This window comes from Zea mays, chromosome 5 (assembly GCF_902167145.1).
Source record: "Zea mays cultivar B73 chromosome 5, Zm-B73-REFERENCE-NAM-5.0, whole genome shotgun sequence".
NCBI classification, from domain to species: domain Eukaryota; kingdom Viridiplantae; phylum Streptophyta; class Magnoliopsida; order Poales; family Poaceae; genus Zea; species Zea mays.
Window position 1 is genome coordinate 126590477 of NC_050100.1, and position 15002 is coordinate 126605478.

Sequence of the window (15002 nt, forward strand, 5' to 3'; positions counted from 1 at the left end):
GCAAAACTGCTATATGTATGTGTACAAACTAGGAAAGCCTTTCACGTGGGTGTTGGGGCTTGTTTGGAATGTCACGAGAACCAAACCGGCCGGGCCAAGAAGGGTAGCTAGCAGCAATCTGGCTGCTGATCACCAGCAGGTAGGTAGGATCTCTTGATAAACTCTAAGCAATCTGCAATGGCGTCTGCCTGAAGGGAGTTCTCCCTCTCCGCTGGCCCAGTGTCAGCGTGACTGAGCATCATCTTATTATGTGGCCTCGACCTCCCCCTAGGGTACCAGTTGAAGTCCTCCAGGCAGCGGACAAGGAGGCCGAAAAGCCGCACGCGGAGCCGGAGAAGCGAGCCGAGCCGGACATGGCGCACCCGGTGGCCTCGCCGACTCGCCTGGCGATTCATCGTCGGCCGTCTAGCCTTCTGAGAGAGGAGAGGAGAGAATCTTGCCTGGAGCAGGTGCACCGGGAGCATGGCTGTGTGCTCGTGACCTCCTTATATAACAGTGTGTGTTGCTACTCACTAGCTAGCTACTGGTTCTAACCAACCGGCCATGTCGCATTGCAAGCCCAATGATGTAATGCAAATGTACAAAGGCTTTGTGGGCTTGGGCAGCCAGCCACAGTTTTACTACGTTATCATCTGGCGAGACGGCTTGTCATCGTGCCCTAAAGAAACCAAAAAAAGTAAACTAATGGTCATTTTCATGACGTGTATAGAAATGTAGAATGGATCTTCTTGTTTGCACCGTACCTGCTCTCGGACTGGTCTGGCCTAGTTGATGTCCTTAGCATGTCATGTATCCACTTGCACGCCAGTTTCCAATCACGTTTTGTCTGTAGCTTGAATTGCAAATTACTTGGAGAAACAATTGCGTTACTAGTTTTCTATTATGAGAAAAATTATCCACGATATATATATATATATATGTATGTATATATATATATATAATATATATGGTGCCTAGGGTTTTCAATAACTAGAGGAAATACTGACTCAACGGAGCCATTCTGTATAGCCACATTAGCTTCGGGCGGCTATGAAAACACCCCTAGGCCACCAGAGATTAGGTTTTAGTGGGGCCGGCGGTTCACTCAGGCGAGTGAGCGGCAGTGACGGTTTCCTCAGGCGTGCGAGCGGCGGTGATCCCCGAGGAGGGCGACCGGCGGCGGCGCTCTCCAAGGATCGAGCGACGGCGACGCTCCCGAAGCAGATGAGCAGTGGCGGCACACCCCAGGCCCGGTGGCGACGACAGTTGCGCGAGGTGCGGTAGGCTTCGACAGCGGCGGTGATGGCCCTGAGGGAGCACGGCGGCGGCGGATCTGGGTGGCGCGCACGAGGCGGCAGATCCCAGAGGCGCGACGTCGGCTCCTCTGAGACGGGCACCCCGGAGTGGCGCCCCCTGGCGTCCCACCTCCGGTGACGACGTCTCCTTCACTAGGCGCGAGTGACGATGACGGACTTCACTAGGTGCGAGCGGTGAAGGATCTACGACCTTGTTTTTATGCGATTTTGTATACATATTTATGCCAACGTCAATATATTTTTATGATACATTGTTAGGTCATGGCTTTCTCATCCTTTGTATGTTTATGATATTTCAATTCGCATTTTATGTAAACTAGTTTTAACGAGTCTAACTGCAACGTCAATTCACATTTTATGATATTTCAATTCACATTTTCCTTCCAACGTTTATTGATTTTCATGTAGTGTACCGCAATTCATAAATAACTTCCACATATAGCATAATTAGTATCAGTATATATCATAAACTAGTTTTAACAAGCCTAATTGTATGGTTGTTGAAGAGATACTATATTTATGGACGAAATAAAGCCTTGAGCAGTATATGCTAATCTATTTCCTTTCGACTCACATTTTTGTCATCCTAAATTTGTGCACATGTAACAGAAAATAGATTTTGTACACAATGTATCGCGTGCATAAATACCTTCACTGTGTACTATAATTAATTTCAGTATATATTATAAAGTGGTTCTAACAAGACTAGATGTATGACTCTTGAAGAGATTCTATATTTATGGAGGAAATTAAGTATTTAAATCAGATTTTTTTCATGCATACCAATCTCATTTCATTTCAACTCACATTTTTGTCATTTAAAGTTGTGTGCATACATCAGGAAACTTATTTTCTACGCAGTCTGTCACACTGCATAAATATCTATATCGTGTAGCATAAATATCTACATCATAAACTGGTTTTAACGATTCTAGCTACATGGCTGTTGTAGAGATCCTACTTTTATGGACGAAATAAAGCATTCAAATAATTTTTTTTGTTTCGATGCATGTCCATTTCTTTTTAACGGTTATTATTGTCATCCTAAATTTGTGTGTATGCAGTAAAAAACAAGTTTTTATGCGGTGTATCAGATGCATAATTAGTATTAGTATATGTCATAAACTGGTCCAACGAGCATAGCTGGATTGCTGTCGGAGAGATCCTATATTTATGGGAAAAATAAAGCATTTAAATCAGATTTTTTTTGTTTTCATGCATATCAATACACATTTTTGCCATCCTAAACACATTCTACGCATAAAATGTTTCTATTGAGTTTAGCTACATGCTTACAGAGATTCTATATTTATGGACGGAATAAAACATTCAAATATGTTTTCTAATTTCTCAGGCATTCAAATATAAACAAACTGAATGAGACGCTATTAGATATTAGTCCAAAGGCATTTTCGTTACAGAACAAGCTATTAGAATTTGCAGAAGCAGATTATTTTGCGAGGCTAGATTCACATAGGCACGCACGAGATCTGCAGGTCTATTCATAATAAGCACGCCGTGTCAATATAATGCACAGCCTTACATCACTTGGATAATGCCATAGGCATACATTGCTCGTCTAAGCTTTAGAGGCTAATAAAGCCTTTTTTGGGCACAACACCTCACAGCAACCATACATACGACCAAATCATAACGTACGAGATGTTTCTCAGAACCAGCAAGATGCTGATTACCTAAGCCTGCTCAGGGGGAAGTTGCGCAGCGGGTTCTCCTTGAGCAATTCAGTCTCCCTGCTCCAAAGAAAAGACCGCAGAGGTTAGGGAACTGCTGACAATAGTTTCCCAAATACCCGAAGCTACAAGAGCTATGCTGTACTTACTTCTTAAGGCTTTTGCTTGTTGTTTGCCTGAGCTTCAGAACAGAAGGATTTGGGCTCTTTGGCACCGGCCGAGCAGGTTCCCTACAGCAATCCAAAGGGGAAAAAAAGAGTCTATTTAGACATATATGTTTTTGTAGTAACTTTGAACAATCTCAAAAAAGAAAAGAGTAACACTAGCATGTTAAATAACATACTGTGTGCAGTCTTCCTCGACGAAGACTTCAATGGAACAACTGGCTCGGGTTGATTGAACCGCTCCTCTTGCTCCTAACTTCTGTGGAATCTGTACAACAACAATGCAGTGTTACCACAAGTTCGTTACTGAATAGTTGTCCTCGGTGCAAGTCTCACATGGGCCACTTCAGAGAATCCTAAATGGCATGGCAAAAGTACCTTGTGAGACGTCCATTTAGCAGGCATCATGTTATTTTCCTTGTTCCGTTCTGCTCGTGTTCCGAGGACGCGCCAACTTGTGTTATTTTCTTTGCTCCTCACTCTGTCAAGGCCCTGATTTGGTAATGGACTTTCATCTTTGTAAACTGAAAGCGGCCTGTTAGCATCGATTCCGCAAGTGTGCAAAGGCATAATCAGTGACATGATGAGGAAAAAAAACTCCAGGTTTAGATGGATATTTTACATCTGTCACATCATACAGGTACTGACCTCTGCAGTGCCCTTGGTCTCCCCAGGTGGGAGTTCCCTGCTTGCTGATTTCCTGCCATGTTTGCATATGTATTAGGTTGCAGCCACTCGAAGTTCATGCTAAATCAGAGTAAAACTGAACAAGCTTACTGTTTTCATCTCGTTTCAAGTTATTCCCGAAACTGCGTTTTGGCAGATCATCATCTACTGTATCATCCTGCTACAGGAAAAGAAAGAAGTCATTCAACTGAGGTATTGGCTTCAAGATAAATAAACACTGCTGTAATTTGAATAGCAAACCTCTTGTTCCCTCTTTTTGATTGATCTTCGAAGAAATGCCCTGTATACAGCTTCCAACTTCTCCAGAGGCTTCGCTTTTCTGACAATAAAAAATCGAATATAAGAAACTTCATACATTCACATGGATTAATCAAGTATTAAAACCAATGCACAACTAACCATAACAAAAGAGGTAAGCAGAAACCATGATAAGTAAAACAATTCCGAGTGTTGTATCATTTACAAGAAGATAGTGGCATAACTAGTCAAAGGAGTGTCAAATCTTAAAGAATAGGAAGTAGAAGACTGAGATTTTTTTTTCATTTTACGTTTGCGAACTAGAAACTAAAAGGAACTTTTTATTTCTAATTCGTTAGAATGTATCAAATTAGAAGTGATCATGAAAATAAAACAAAGAAGGAAAACTGATTCAGTATAACATCAGCCTCATTTTTGTACCATCATTGACTCTTGTTATGTACGAAAATCAAACACAGGAGCATATATGTACTCCATGTCCATTATAGGACACAATTTTTGGATCGGATATATAGTACAACAGCATGATCTACCTAACAATTTAAAACTCAGGAGCTTTATATGAACAAACGTGCTGATCTAAAGAAAATCTCACCTAGCTATACCAAGGTCAAAGATCTCATTAGCTTTCCTCAACTTGTTCTTTGACTCCAGCAACGATGCGTAAGACATGTAGTAGATCGCATGGCCCTGCCCAATCTGGTTGGCCTCCAGGAACCTGTATATTACCTCAGCATCAGCACAGTTCCCCGCCTGCAAAAAGGACAAGATCGGCAGCGGAATGATATATGAGGTGCCTCCACTGCACTGACACAAACTACAGAGAAAAACAATCAAGCTGGCAAAGCATCACTCACGTATTCCAGCCACACTTTGAGGAAGCGGAGGTCGTCCTTGTAGCGCTCGTCGTCCAATAAGGTCCGCACGCACTGCTCGTACAACACCACCAACCCTGAGCACTCGCCGCCGGTCGGAAAATACTCCTGCACCCACTTGATGCAGCTGCACGCGGACGAATCAGAGAAGAAATGAACAATCTATCTGCTAGAACAGCTACCAGTCCTGGCACGAACCAAGAAATCGAAAAAGGCGAGTTAAAGGGGCTATGAGAAAAACTTACTCCAGCCACGGTTGGAGCGGATCCTCGCCTTGGTACTCGTAGATTGCCTCAATCAGCTTCCTGGATCAAGCAAATGAACCGAACGATGAACACACATGATATATATTTGCATTACTGCAGCAACTTGTCTCCTCCCCACAGACCCAGGCCCAAGAAAAAGAAATCCAGAGCAAACAAAAGTTACAAAACCACAACTCCTTTTCCCCCATTGCTGGGCGAAAGACTGGAGAAGGAAACGTACTTTCGGGCTTCGAGAAGAGTGGCGCGCTGGGCGGGATCGGCGTGTGCCTTGAGCGCGTGGTTGAGTTTGGACACGTCGCGCCCGCGCTTGAGCGGCCTCGCGTTCTCCTTGAACTTCTCGCACTCGGCAACCACCGCGGCGGCGGCGTTGCCCAGACCCATCAGCGCCAGCGTCTCCTTGTCCAGCACCGCCATCATCTCTTCCGCCGCCGCCATGTGAGGTGGGTGGCACCGGCTGCAATTCGAATTCGAGGAGATTCGACCGTTGCGTTTTGGAGCGGACGCTGCTGCAGCCCGCAGGTCAGGTTTCGGTTTTAAACGGTGAAGCTTTGCGAAAAGTTTGGGCCGTAGGCTTTTAGTTAATCCCATGTTTTATTTGGGCCGGTTTGTACTCAAAATAGCCCAGCTATGTTTTGCTTGGCTGGAACAAATTCAACTGGCTGTATGCCATGAGAAGCGTAAATTTTAGCAAAAAAAAAAAAAAGCAACCATGAAACGAGGACTAAATTACTCCACCAAGTACATATATTAGGATGTGTTTGGTAAAAGAGTGGATGCGAATGGAACCAATCCAGTTCTATTTTTTGTAGATGTTTGGTTTCTAATGAAAGAGAGTAAAGCGACTCTTATAGTCTCCGTATAAAAATATATCATAAATAATTGAGATGTCTCTGCTCCATCAAAACGATCGGATGTGAGCATACTCATGTCTTTCCTCCCCCCTACACTTTTATGTAGGGATGGCAATTTAACCCGCAAACCCGAAACTCGACACGTACCCAACCCGACGGGTGCGGGTACAGGTAAAAATTTTAACCCGTGAGTGCACCCCAGACTCGACTCAAAGTTTCACGAGTGTTATGCAGGTTTCTATTTCAACCATGGGTGACCCACACCCGACACAAAATTTGGATCATTCTTTAATTTGCACAATACTACTTATGATACAATACAATAGTAATTATTTTTGAATAAGTAGGTTGGCTAATTATTCATTAAATATTTTGTTGCGCTCAACGTGAGAAGGCTTAAAATTCATAGATATAACTCAATTATTACTAATACTAGTCGGTTACCCGTGCGTTGCGACGGCTTACAACAATACCCACGTAAATCCATAAAAATATCAAGATTTTTTATTATTTGTCTCTGCTCTCCGTATAATGTTTTTTTGATTTGGCTAACTGATGTTATTGTTTACTCCATCCAGTATGTCTTGGTACAACACAACCAATGAAATGAGCGATTATAAGAGAGTTCATAACGACTGACTGAACGAACATAGATTATAGAATGACATAATTCCTATATACAGAGACCAAATAAGAGAAAGTTTGTAAGCTCAAGTTTCTAAAATAAGTCACATGAACTCAAACTTATAAAAAAGATAGATCAAAATATAGAGTGGTTGCTAAAGTCAGGCATCAATAAAAACTGGATGTGTTCCATATAAATTATGCTACTTCGTAGCAATTACTAACGTTTAGAACCAACAAATAACCTTTCATTTTACTGTTAGTGTGGCACATCATTGTTGCTCCATCCAATTCAGCAACCTCAAACACCATGGAGTCCATTGCGCCAATGTGGTCTCAGAAACGACCTAATGCTTACAAGAGCCAAGAACGCCGTGATGTGCTTGAGTTGTAGCCTCAGCCCATAGTATTGGCCCAACCCGACACGATTATATTTTTTATTTTAAAAAACGTATATACATATATACAATTTATATTCAATATTAAAAATATTTGAGCATGATGTTCTACTAATTAGACAGCTTCACACAGTGTCTCAAATCCTTCTTCTATCAGGCCATGGGTTCGAACCCCACCTCTTGCATTATTTTTTAACATTTTACGCTGATTTAATCAAATGGGTCGATGAGCTAATGGCTCGACCCGGCACAGTTAGCAGGCCGGCATGACGTGTCTGGGCCAGATCTGTGGCCTGCGGGCGTCTGGCCCATGCCGGGCCGCCGTTTGGCCATCTATATGTGGAGGTGTATTTTGGGACGTCAGCCGGACGGGCGTGCAACGGGTTAATTGTTAATTTGAAATAGCTATGAGGTGTTATTTGTAAAAAGATGACGCAGGATGACCATTAAAACTGGTGCTTTAAATATAGTAGAGATTTAATTGCCTATAGCCGAATTATTAACTAAAATTGTACATTGAGTAAAAACCCGCGGGTGACCCGAAACCCACCTGAAACCCGACGAGTTCGAGTACGGGTTTGGAATTGCACCCGTGGGTGTAATCGCAAGCTCAGTTTAGGTGGACTTTACGGGTGTGATCACAGGCGGGTTTTTGCTCCACTCGACCTAAACCCAATCCATTGTCATCCTTACTCATATGGTTCTCCAACCAAACAAAGAATGGAGTATTTCCGCTTTTTTCTACTCTTCAATCAAAAAAATAAAGCGGCTATGTTCTGCTTGTCAAATACAAAATCAAACGACTACATTTTCATAAATTAGGATGGAGCCGCTCTATTTTAAATGAATCCCATCCAAACACACTATCGGAGAGGAAATTCTCCAGCCGGGTGGAGAAACGCACCCGCCCTAAATCCTAAGATGAGGAGGAGGCCTAAGCATTTTGCCTGCTAGATGGAATCGAGAAGAACACAAGAACACACAAGGGTTTAGAGTGGTTCGGGCCGCCGGAGCGTAATACCCTACTCCATTGTGTGTTGTATTGAGCTTGAGAACTTGTATGAACTTGTGAGTTTGAGTGAGTGTGAGAGAACTTGAGAACTTGTCTTGTAACGTTGCGTGCCCTCCCTTTTATAGCTCAAGGGGGGCACGTATAATGATGTTGAGCCCCGACATGTGGGCCCATGGACAAAATGGGAGGAAGTAACTAACGCTTGTCACGCCAGGGTGATCTCCGAGCGCCATAATGTCCGTAGTGCATATAGTATTGATATCCCGCGCTGCTTCCTCGGTAACGCGCGAGTGATGATGAGCATAGTGTACGCCGCAGCACGGGCGTACTGTCTGCCAATGGAATAGACAGGCACGCCGCCTGCGGGATGGTGTGGTCGCCGCCTGCCAGCGGAGTGGATAGGGCACATTAAATGCTGAGGCGGCACATCGCCTGCCAGTGGAATGGACAGGGCTCATTAAACGCCGAGGCGGCACATCACCTGCCAGTGGAATTGACAGGCAACGCGCCTTATCCGCAATAAATGCAGAGGTCGCGCGGCCCAGAGGCCTTACGTCAGGCTCTGCCCGCTGGCTTACGTCACGGGCAGTAGGCCACGTGGCAGCATCGGGTCTTCGCCTGAGCGGGGAGCAGAAGCGTACACGGTATGGTCCGGACATGTGTCGGCTCCGGAACCCCGCCTGGCCTTTGTTAAGGCCTAGGTATTCTTCGTCCCAGAATCCCGGGACCCTGCTGTGAGTGGCCCGAACCCCACACAGAGGGGTCCGGAACCCATCCTAGGGGTCCGGTTTGCACCCGTGGACACTAGTACAAAGGAGCTCTATAGTGACGGTTGTAAACCTATTTTCACTGGCGTTTCTTAGAACCGTCGGTACTAGGAGCCAGTAAAAATCATCATTTTTATAGGCGGATAACTGAGGACCGCCAGTGGAAATCAATTTCCACTGGCGGTCGACGTAATAAATCCGCTAGTAAAAATTATTTTAAAACATTAAATAGGTTTTTTAAAACAAATTTAAAAGTTGCAAGTCGCGGCATTTTTCGCGTAAAGTTCGCGCGATATGCGGTTGTTAGTAATCGAACCGTCGACCTCACCCTCGCGCGTAATCTCCACTACCACTCCGTTTATGGCATGCATTGTGTCTAGTTTGTAGTTGTTTTGTCCACATATTACAACCATTTGAGTGTAAATTGCTTATTTGAGACTCTAAACGAATTCAAATAAAAAAGTTGTCAACTACAAAGTTGAATAACTTTTGATGTTCTACAACTTTTATTTTGACACTTTTTTATCCGAGGTAGTTTGCAAAATATGAATTTTAAATTTGACATACTTTTTCTCGAAAACGCAGGAGTAAATTTGACATACTTAGATTCATTTTTTTAGAACCGAAACGAGTTCCAATAAAAAAGTTGTCAACTACAAAGTTTTATAACTTTTAGAGATCTATAACTTTTATTTTGGTGATTTTGTCATACAAGGTTGTTTGAAAAACTCAAAAAATTAAGGATAAAAATGATTTCTAGTGGCGGTTCCTTAAGAAAACCGCCACTAGAAATCGATTTCTACATGCAGTTCCTTAAGAAATCCGCCACTAGAAATCATGGATTTTTACAGGCGGTTTCCTTAAGGAACCGCCTGTAGAAATACGATTTCTAGTGGCGGTTTTCTTAAGGAACCGCCACTAAAAATAGCACAATCGGTTGATAAACGAATCCGTCTGTAAAAATATATCACCCCGCAGGCTTTGAGCCTTTTTCTACTAGTGGGAGGTCCCGGACCTCTCCCGGAGGTCCGGTCTGCATATACAGGGGTCCGGCACTCCCCCATGGGGGTCCGGACTCACTGTTGATACCTTGGAGTATATCATCTTCTCTGGCCACGTGGCGGCCCCGGAGCTGTCCACGTGGTGGGTCGGGTGCTGTTTACCACGCGACTAGAGATAGCCGCGTGGGCACCACGTCTTCTGTCGGTGTTTTGGGTCCGACCGCGCACCCGGGGTTGCCCCTCGAGGTGCTTTTTGGAGTAGGACGGTGTTACCGACTGTAGCTCGATGGTTCGTGCCAGATGCACGAGAAACAATAGACGATCTTGTACAGGTTCGGGCCGCTTTGGGATGCGTAATACCCTATGTCCTGGTGTGGATCTTTTGTGTGGTAGGTTACAAGGGAGTTCTCTAGTATGGAGGATACTAGAGAGTTGAGTAAATGGCTAAGGAGTGAGATGTCATTTGAGGGGGTGCCCCCTAGGCCTTATATACTTGACCGTGGGGCGTTTACATGCGGATATGATAACAACATAAGCCTAAGTAATAGTGAACCGACTGAGCCTATCTTCCTATAATTCTGCCGACCTATCTCCATTCAGTTCCGATGTATGAGGACATTGTACAGGAAGGTCGGATCACTGCTGCGACCGTTGCTCAAATTCATCAGGCCGTCTGGGCTTGCGTTGATCCAATCTTGTGTCAATCCACTTCACTAGACGTCCCTCCCCAGGCCCACGAAGGGATGACCTTGCGAAATATTAGGCCCAAGATCTTTCGCGAGGTCTTTTAGCCTTCTAGTGGATCCAGGGGATATCTGTCCCCCACATCTTCATACTGTAGTAAGGGGTACCCCTATTTCAGGGTACCGACAGTGGCCCCCAGGCCCACCTCAGGGGAGGATACAAGCCTGTAGGTGGGGCCAAAGCTTGATTGGCGATTGATGCGCCGCTTCCGCACGCTTGCTGACGTAATCACCGCCAGTCCGCCTTCGGTCATGTCAACTGCCACGTCTGTCCCCACGGCTGACTGACCCGTGGCCCCCATGCCTGATGGATTTGTCGGGCCATGCGTGAGGCGCCTCGATACCGCTGCATTGGTTTGAAAAAATCACCTTCTCTGTCTTCTGCGGCGGCCCTGAGGAGGCGAAGTACTCGCGCAAGCGGCGGTTCGACTTTTCTGCACCCGGGAATCGACACCCAAGGAGTATGACTCATGGGCCCGGCTCCCCGTGTCAGAGACTAGGCTGTCGTTTCTTGTGGCGGAGATGAAGAGGCGCGCTACCACAGGCGACGGTCCACTTTTCGGGCGCGCGTGGCGGTTCGCGTTTCCCACACCAGGAGTTCAGCGCTCAATCCGTATGACTTGTGGGCCCAGGCCCCCGTGTCATAGAGTGGGTCGCCTGGGCTTCAGGTGTGCGCCGACTGGGATTTCCCGTAGTGTCTCGGGGCACGAGCGGGAGAGTTTGCCTTGTAGAGGGATTCACCCCGTGAGCAGCAGTTACGCTTTCGCATTCTCTCCCATTCTCTGTGCCCTTTCGCCTTCGAGCTCTCTACGCCCTTTTGCATCCGCGCTCTCCTGCTTTGCGTCGCCGTAGTCACCATGGCCTCGCTAGCTCACCTCGAGCGTTTCCAGTCCGAGGTGGCACTCAACTTGGTGCACAACCCGCTCGGATGGAGCGCGCCGGCGTTCGCCAAAAGGATCCGCGCCGGTGCCACTCCCCTCGGCAATCTCGCCGTCGGGGAGTTCGTGCTCTTCGTCTCCAACCTCTCCTGCGGGTTGGCACTGCCAATCTCACCTTTCTTCCTGTTGCTGTTGGAGGAGTTCAGCCTCCAGCTTCAGCACCTCACGCCCCACTCCATCCTCCAGGCGGCCATCTTGGCCCACCTCTGCGAAATGTTCGTGGAGGTGACACTTCTTCTGCTAGCGTCCGGACGAAAGCGTGTTGCACAGCGACCTTCCGGATATGGAAAGCGAGTTGAGCTGCGGCTCCATCTTTCGCATGAACTTCATTGCCTCCTACAGCGGCCTCGTCAGCTCCTCCCTGAATCTTCACCAGCACCTCGTGGTACGCCTCCATGAACTGGTCTAGCTCCGGCTCCGTCTCAGCGGCTAGGCCACTAAGCACTGTGTGCTGCCGCGCCTCCGCCTCTTTGGCTTTAATGGCCTCGACATCGTCTCCAATGATGAGGGCCCCTTCGCCTTGACGCACGCATCGGGGAGGCCGCCGCTGTTGGCAAGCTGCAGCATCGGGTTGCCGCTAGCGTCGTTGTTCCCAGTGGCCGCCACCGTGTTCAGGGTGAGCGACAGGCCTGCGCCCGGCGGTTGTGGCGGCAGCTGCGCTACGACGGCGCTGAGAGAGGATGCCCACGGGCGGTGGTAGTGATTGCCGGTCCGGTTGCCGACACTAAAGACGTCGCCCGGGAGGACGTACAAGATGTCGTGGAGATGGCGGCCGCGTGCTTCCGGCGTGACCCTGCTGATGTCGAGTAGTTCATACCTGTAGAAATGAGGCTAGGGATCCGCTTGAAGGCGGATGTAATAACTTTTGTTTTTGTAAGATGCTTTTGGGAACTATCAATTAAACAACTCTTATCTGTATGCTATTTGTTCTTGCTGTGTGTGGCGTTACCAACTCCTCCCTGGTACTTGGCCCCCCTGGGATGTAGGCTCGATGTGTCGAGGCTGGATGCCAGTATACTTAAGAAAGAATTGGTGACCTGGCCCCCAGGAGGTAGTCTCGACTAGGACCTGGACCTGCACACAGCCTTGGCTAGGGAGCGTTAGTAGCACACCCATACGACCCATCGTCTGGTATCAGCCATCCTTTGATTCATGCAACAGGACCTGCAGGATTTAGCCTGGGAAGCCAAGCCACGTGCCTAGACCCCCTGAATCACAACTCCAGATACTAGGACACCCATCGCAGAGTGGTGGAGCGTGCACGCTTAGGGTTCGGGACCAGGCTAAGCGGCTACACAGTTCTGGACCACCGCAAGAAACGTGCATCCATTCTCTAGAACCGGACCTCGGGTTGCCGGACCCACAGGGCTATAGTTCCAAATACTAGGGTACTTGTCACAGAGTGGTGGAGCGTGCAGGCTTAGGGTACGGAACCAAGCTAAGTGGCTACACAGCTTCGGACCACCCTAGGGAACGAGTACCCATTCTCTAGAACTGGCCCACAAGCTGTCGGACCCCCTGCCTTCGTAGAGGGGTCCTAAACTGCAAGCCTGGCTACCCAATTCGGATGTCATCATACCAGCAAGGGTGGAAAACTGTATGGGTGGGTTAGATAAATAATATCCGGAAACTGCAGCAGAATAAAACCATCATAGAAGCACATCTGAGGGGGTAAATTCTTTCTTTATAACTTGACATGCATGGGTGCAGACCAACAGGCCGGGCTTATGAGGGAGGACCTCACTGGGCTGGCGTACACATATGCACAACCTAGTTACAAAAAGAAGAAAACTTAACCCCTCAGACTTGCTCCTATGGGTAGAACTTACAGAGATGCTCTATGTTCCAGGGAGTGGGAAGAGGCACTCCTTTAGTTGTGGCGAGGTGGACACACCCGGGTCGGCATACTTCCGTCACCTTGAAGGGTCCTTCCCCAACTGGAGGGGAGTTTGCGGAGCCCTTCTTGGTTTAGAATTCACCTTAGGACCAGGTCCCCGACCCTATGCTCCCTACTATGCATGAACCGCTAGTAGTAGCGCCCGAGCGCTTGGTTGTAACGTGCATTTCGGATCGCCGCTTGCCATCTTTGTTCGTCGATGAAGTCCACGTCCTCACGCCGTAGTTGTTCCTGCATAGACTCATCAAAATACTGGACCCGTGGGGTGCCCATAAGGGTTTCCGGGGGAAGGCAGGCTTTGGCCCTGTAGACCAGGAAGAACGGGGTCGCCCCGGTAGCTCGGCTAGCTGTCGTCACCGGAGTCGGAGTCTCCGGTGAAAACATCCTTCAGGACCCCCTTGGGTGACTGATACCCGAGGTCCCGTTCTCCCGCGGCCACCTTGCCGTCGTCAACCCTTTCCTTGCCAGGCCAGCGACGAGGTGGGGAGCCATCCTTGGAAGTCTGCTCGCGCCGCTCGCTGACGCGCTTTGCGAGCTCGATGATCTCGCGACACTCTGTGGTGCTGTGGCGACTGTTGGGGTGCATAGGGCATGAGCCGCTGTTACCCCTCTGCGGCCGTGGGCGCTTGTTGCGCTCGCCCCGGCCCCTAGTCGCAGCTGCGACGATCGGAGCAGCAGACGGCGACCTCTCGAGGCCGCGATTCTTCTTCTTTTTCTTTTTGTTGTCCTGGATGACGGCACCCGAGCCACCCGTCTGGGCAACCCCGGTCTGTGGTGTCGAGTGCCATGCATGGCCCTCAGCAGCTCTGGCACACTTGTTAGCCAGAGCGAAGAGTGTGGAGACAGTCTCCACGTCATGCGTGGCTAACTTCTCCAACATCTTTTCATCACGTCCTCCATGGTGGAAAGCTATGATGATGGAAGCATCGGAAATACGAGGTATAGTGCCTCGTACCTTGATGAAGCGGGAGATAAATGCCCGGAGAGTTTCCCTGGGCTCCTGCCTCACTACGTGGAGGTGGGCCTCCATGCCATGCTGCTGATAAGCGCTGGTGAAGTTCGCTATGAACCGCGCGCAGAGCTCTTCCCAGGAGTAGATCGATCCCGGGGTAAGGTTCATGAGCCAAGTCCGGGCTCGCCCAGATAAGGCTACATGGAAGTATGTTGCCATTACGGCGGTGTCTCCACCTGCTGCCGTAATAGCGGTGACGTACACCTGCAAGAATTCCAACGGGTTTGACGTACCGTCGTACTTTTGCAGCAGGTGTGGCCGGAACTTGGATGGCCAAGTCACCGCGCGGAGAATGGGACAGTGCGGCACAGCCCATGCCGGCCAATGGGACACCTGCCTAGATCCGGGCGTCCGTTAGACCTCCCCAGAGAGATTGGAGCATCTTCTCCCGCACGCCGGCGGTTGAGCTCCGCCCGCAGGTCCTCAGTCGGTGCGGCCCTCACCGAGAGGGAGTGCACTGACGCCGACGCCTCGTGTTGACGCCGGGATGACCGAGGCCTGGGCCTGGCTGAGCCAGAATGCG

General features: G+C 48.2%; 1 protein-coding gene across 2 annotated transcripts; it reads right to left on the reverse strand.

Moving 5' to 3' along the window:
* Positions 1–2669: 2669 nt before the first annotated feature.
* Positions 2670–5777, reverse strand: LOC100193966 (Mitotic spindle checkpoint protein BUBR1). 2 transcript variants are annotated; one of them, XM_008683002.3, is made up of 11 exons: positions 5457–5777; positions 5216–5275; positions 4953–5097; positions 4691–4848; positions 4078–4156; positions 3928–3997; positions 3799–3850; positions 3529–3685; positions 3330–3418; positions 3136–3216; positions 2670–3046 (listed from the first exon to the last, which is right to left on the reverse strand). In XM_008683002.3, exons 1-11 carry the CDS (start codon positions 5669–5671, stop codon positions 2986–2988), a joined length of 1167 nt encoding a protein of 388 aa, XP_008681224.1. In that variant the 5' UTR covers positions 5672–5777; the 3' UTR covers positions 2670–2985. The 2 variants fall into 2 exon arrangements, with proteins under 2 accessions (XP_008681224.1, NP_001346289.1); NM_001359360.1 differs by having other exon boundaries at positions 2770–3046; positions 3928–3994; positions 5457–5725.
* Positions 5778–15002: the final 9225 nt, after the last annotated feature.

Bases quoted from the DNA above. Each gene is read 5' to 3' on its own strand.
- LOC100193966 (XM_008683002.3), bottom strand. From the start codon at position 5,671: ATGGCGGCGGCGGAAGAGATGATGGCGGTGCTGGACAAGGAGACGCTG. The intron at 3,998-4,077 runs GTTTGCTATTCA...CTTTTCCTGTAG, and splicing joins TCAAAAAGAGGGAACAAGAG to CAGGATGATACAGTAGATGA. The intron at 3,047-3,135 runs GTAAGTACAGCA...TCTTTGGAGCAG, and splicing joins ACAAGCAAAAGCCTTAAGAA to GGAGACTGAATTGCTCAAGG.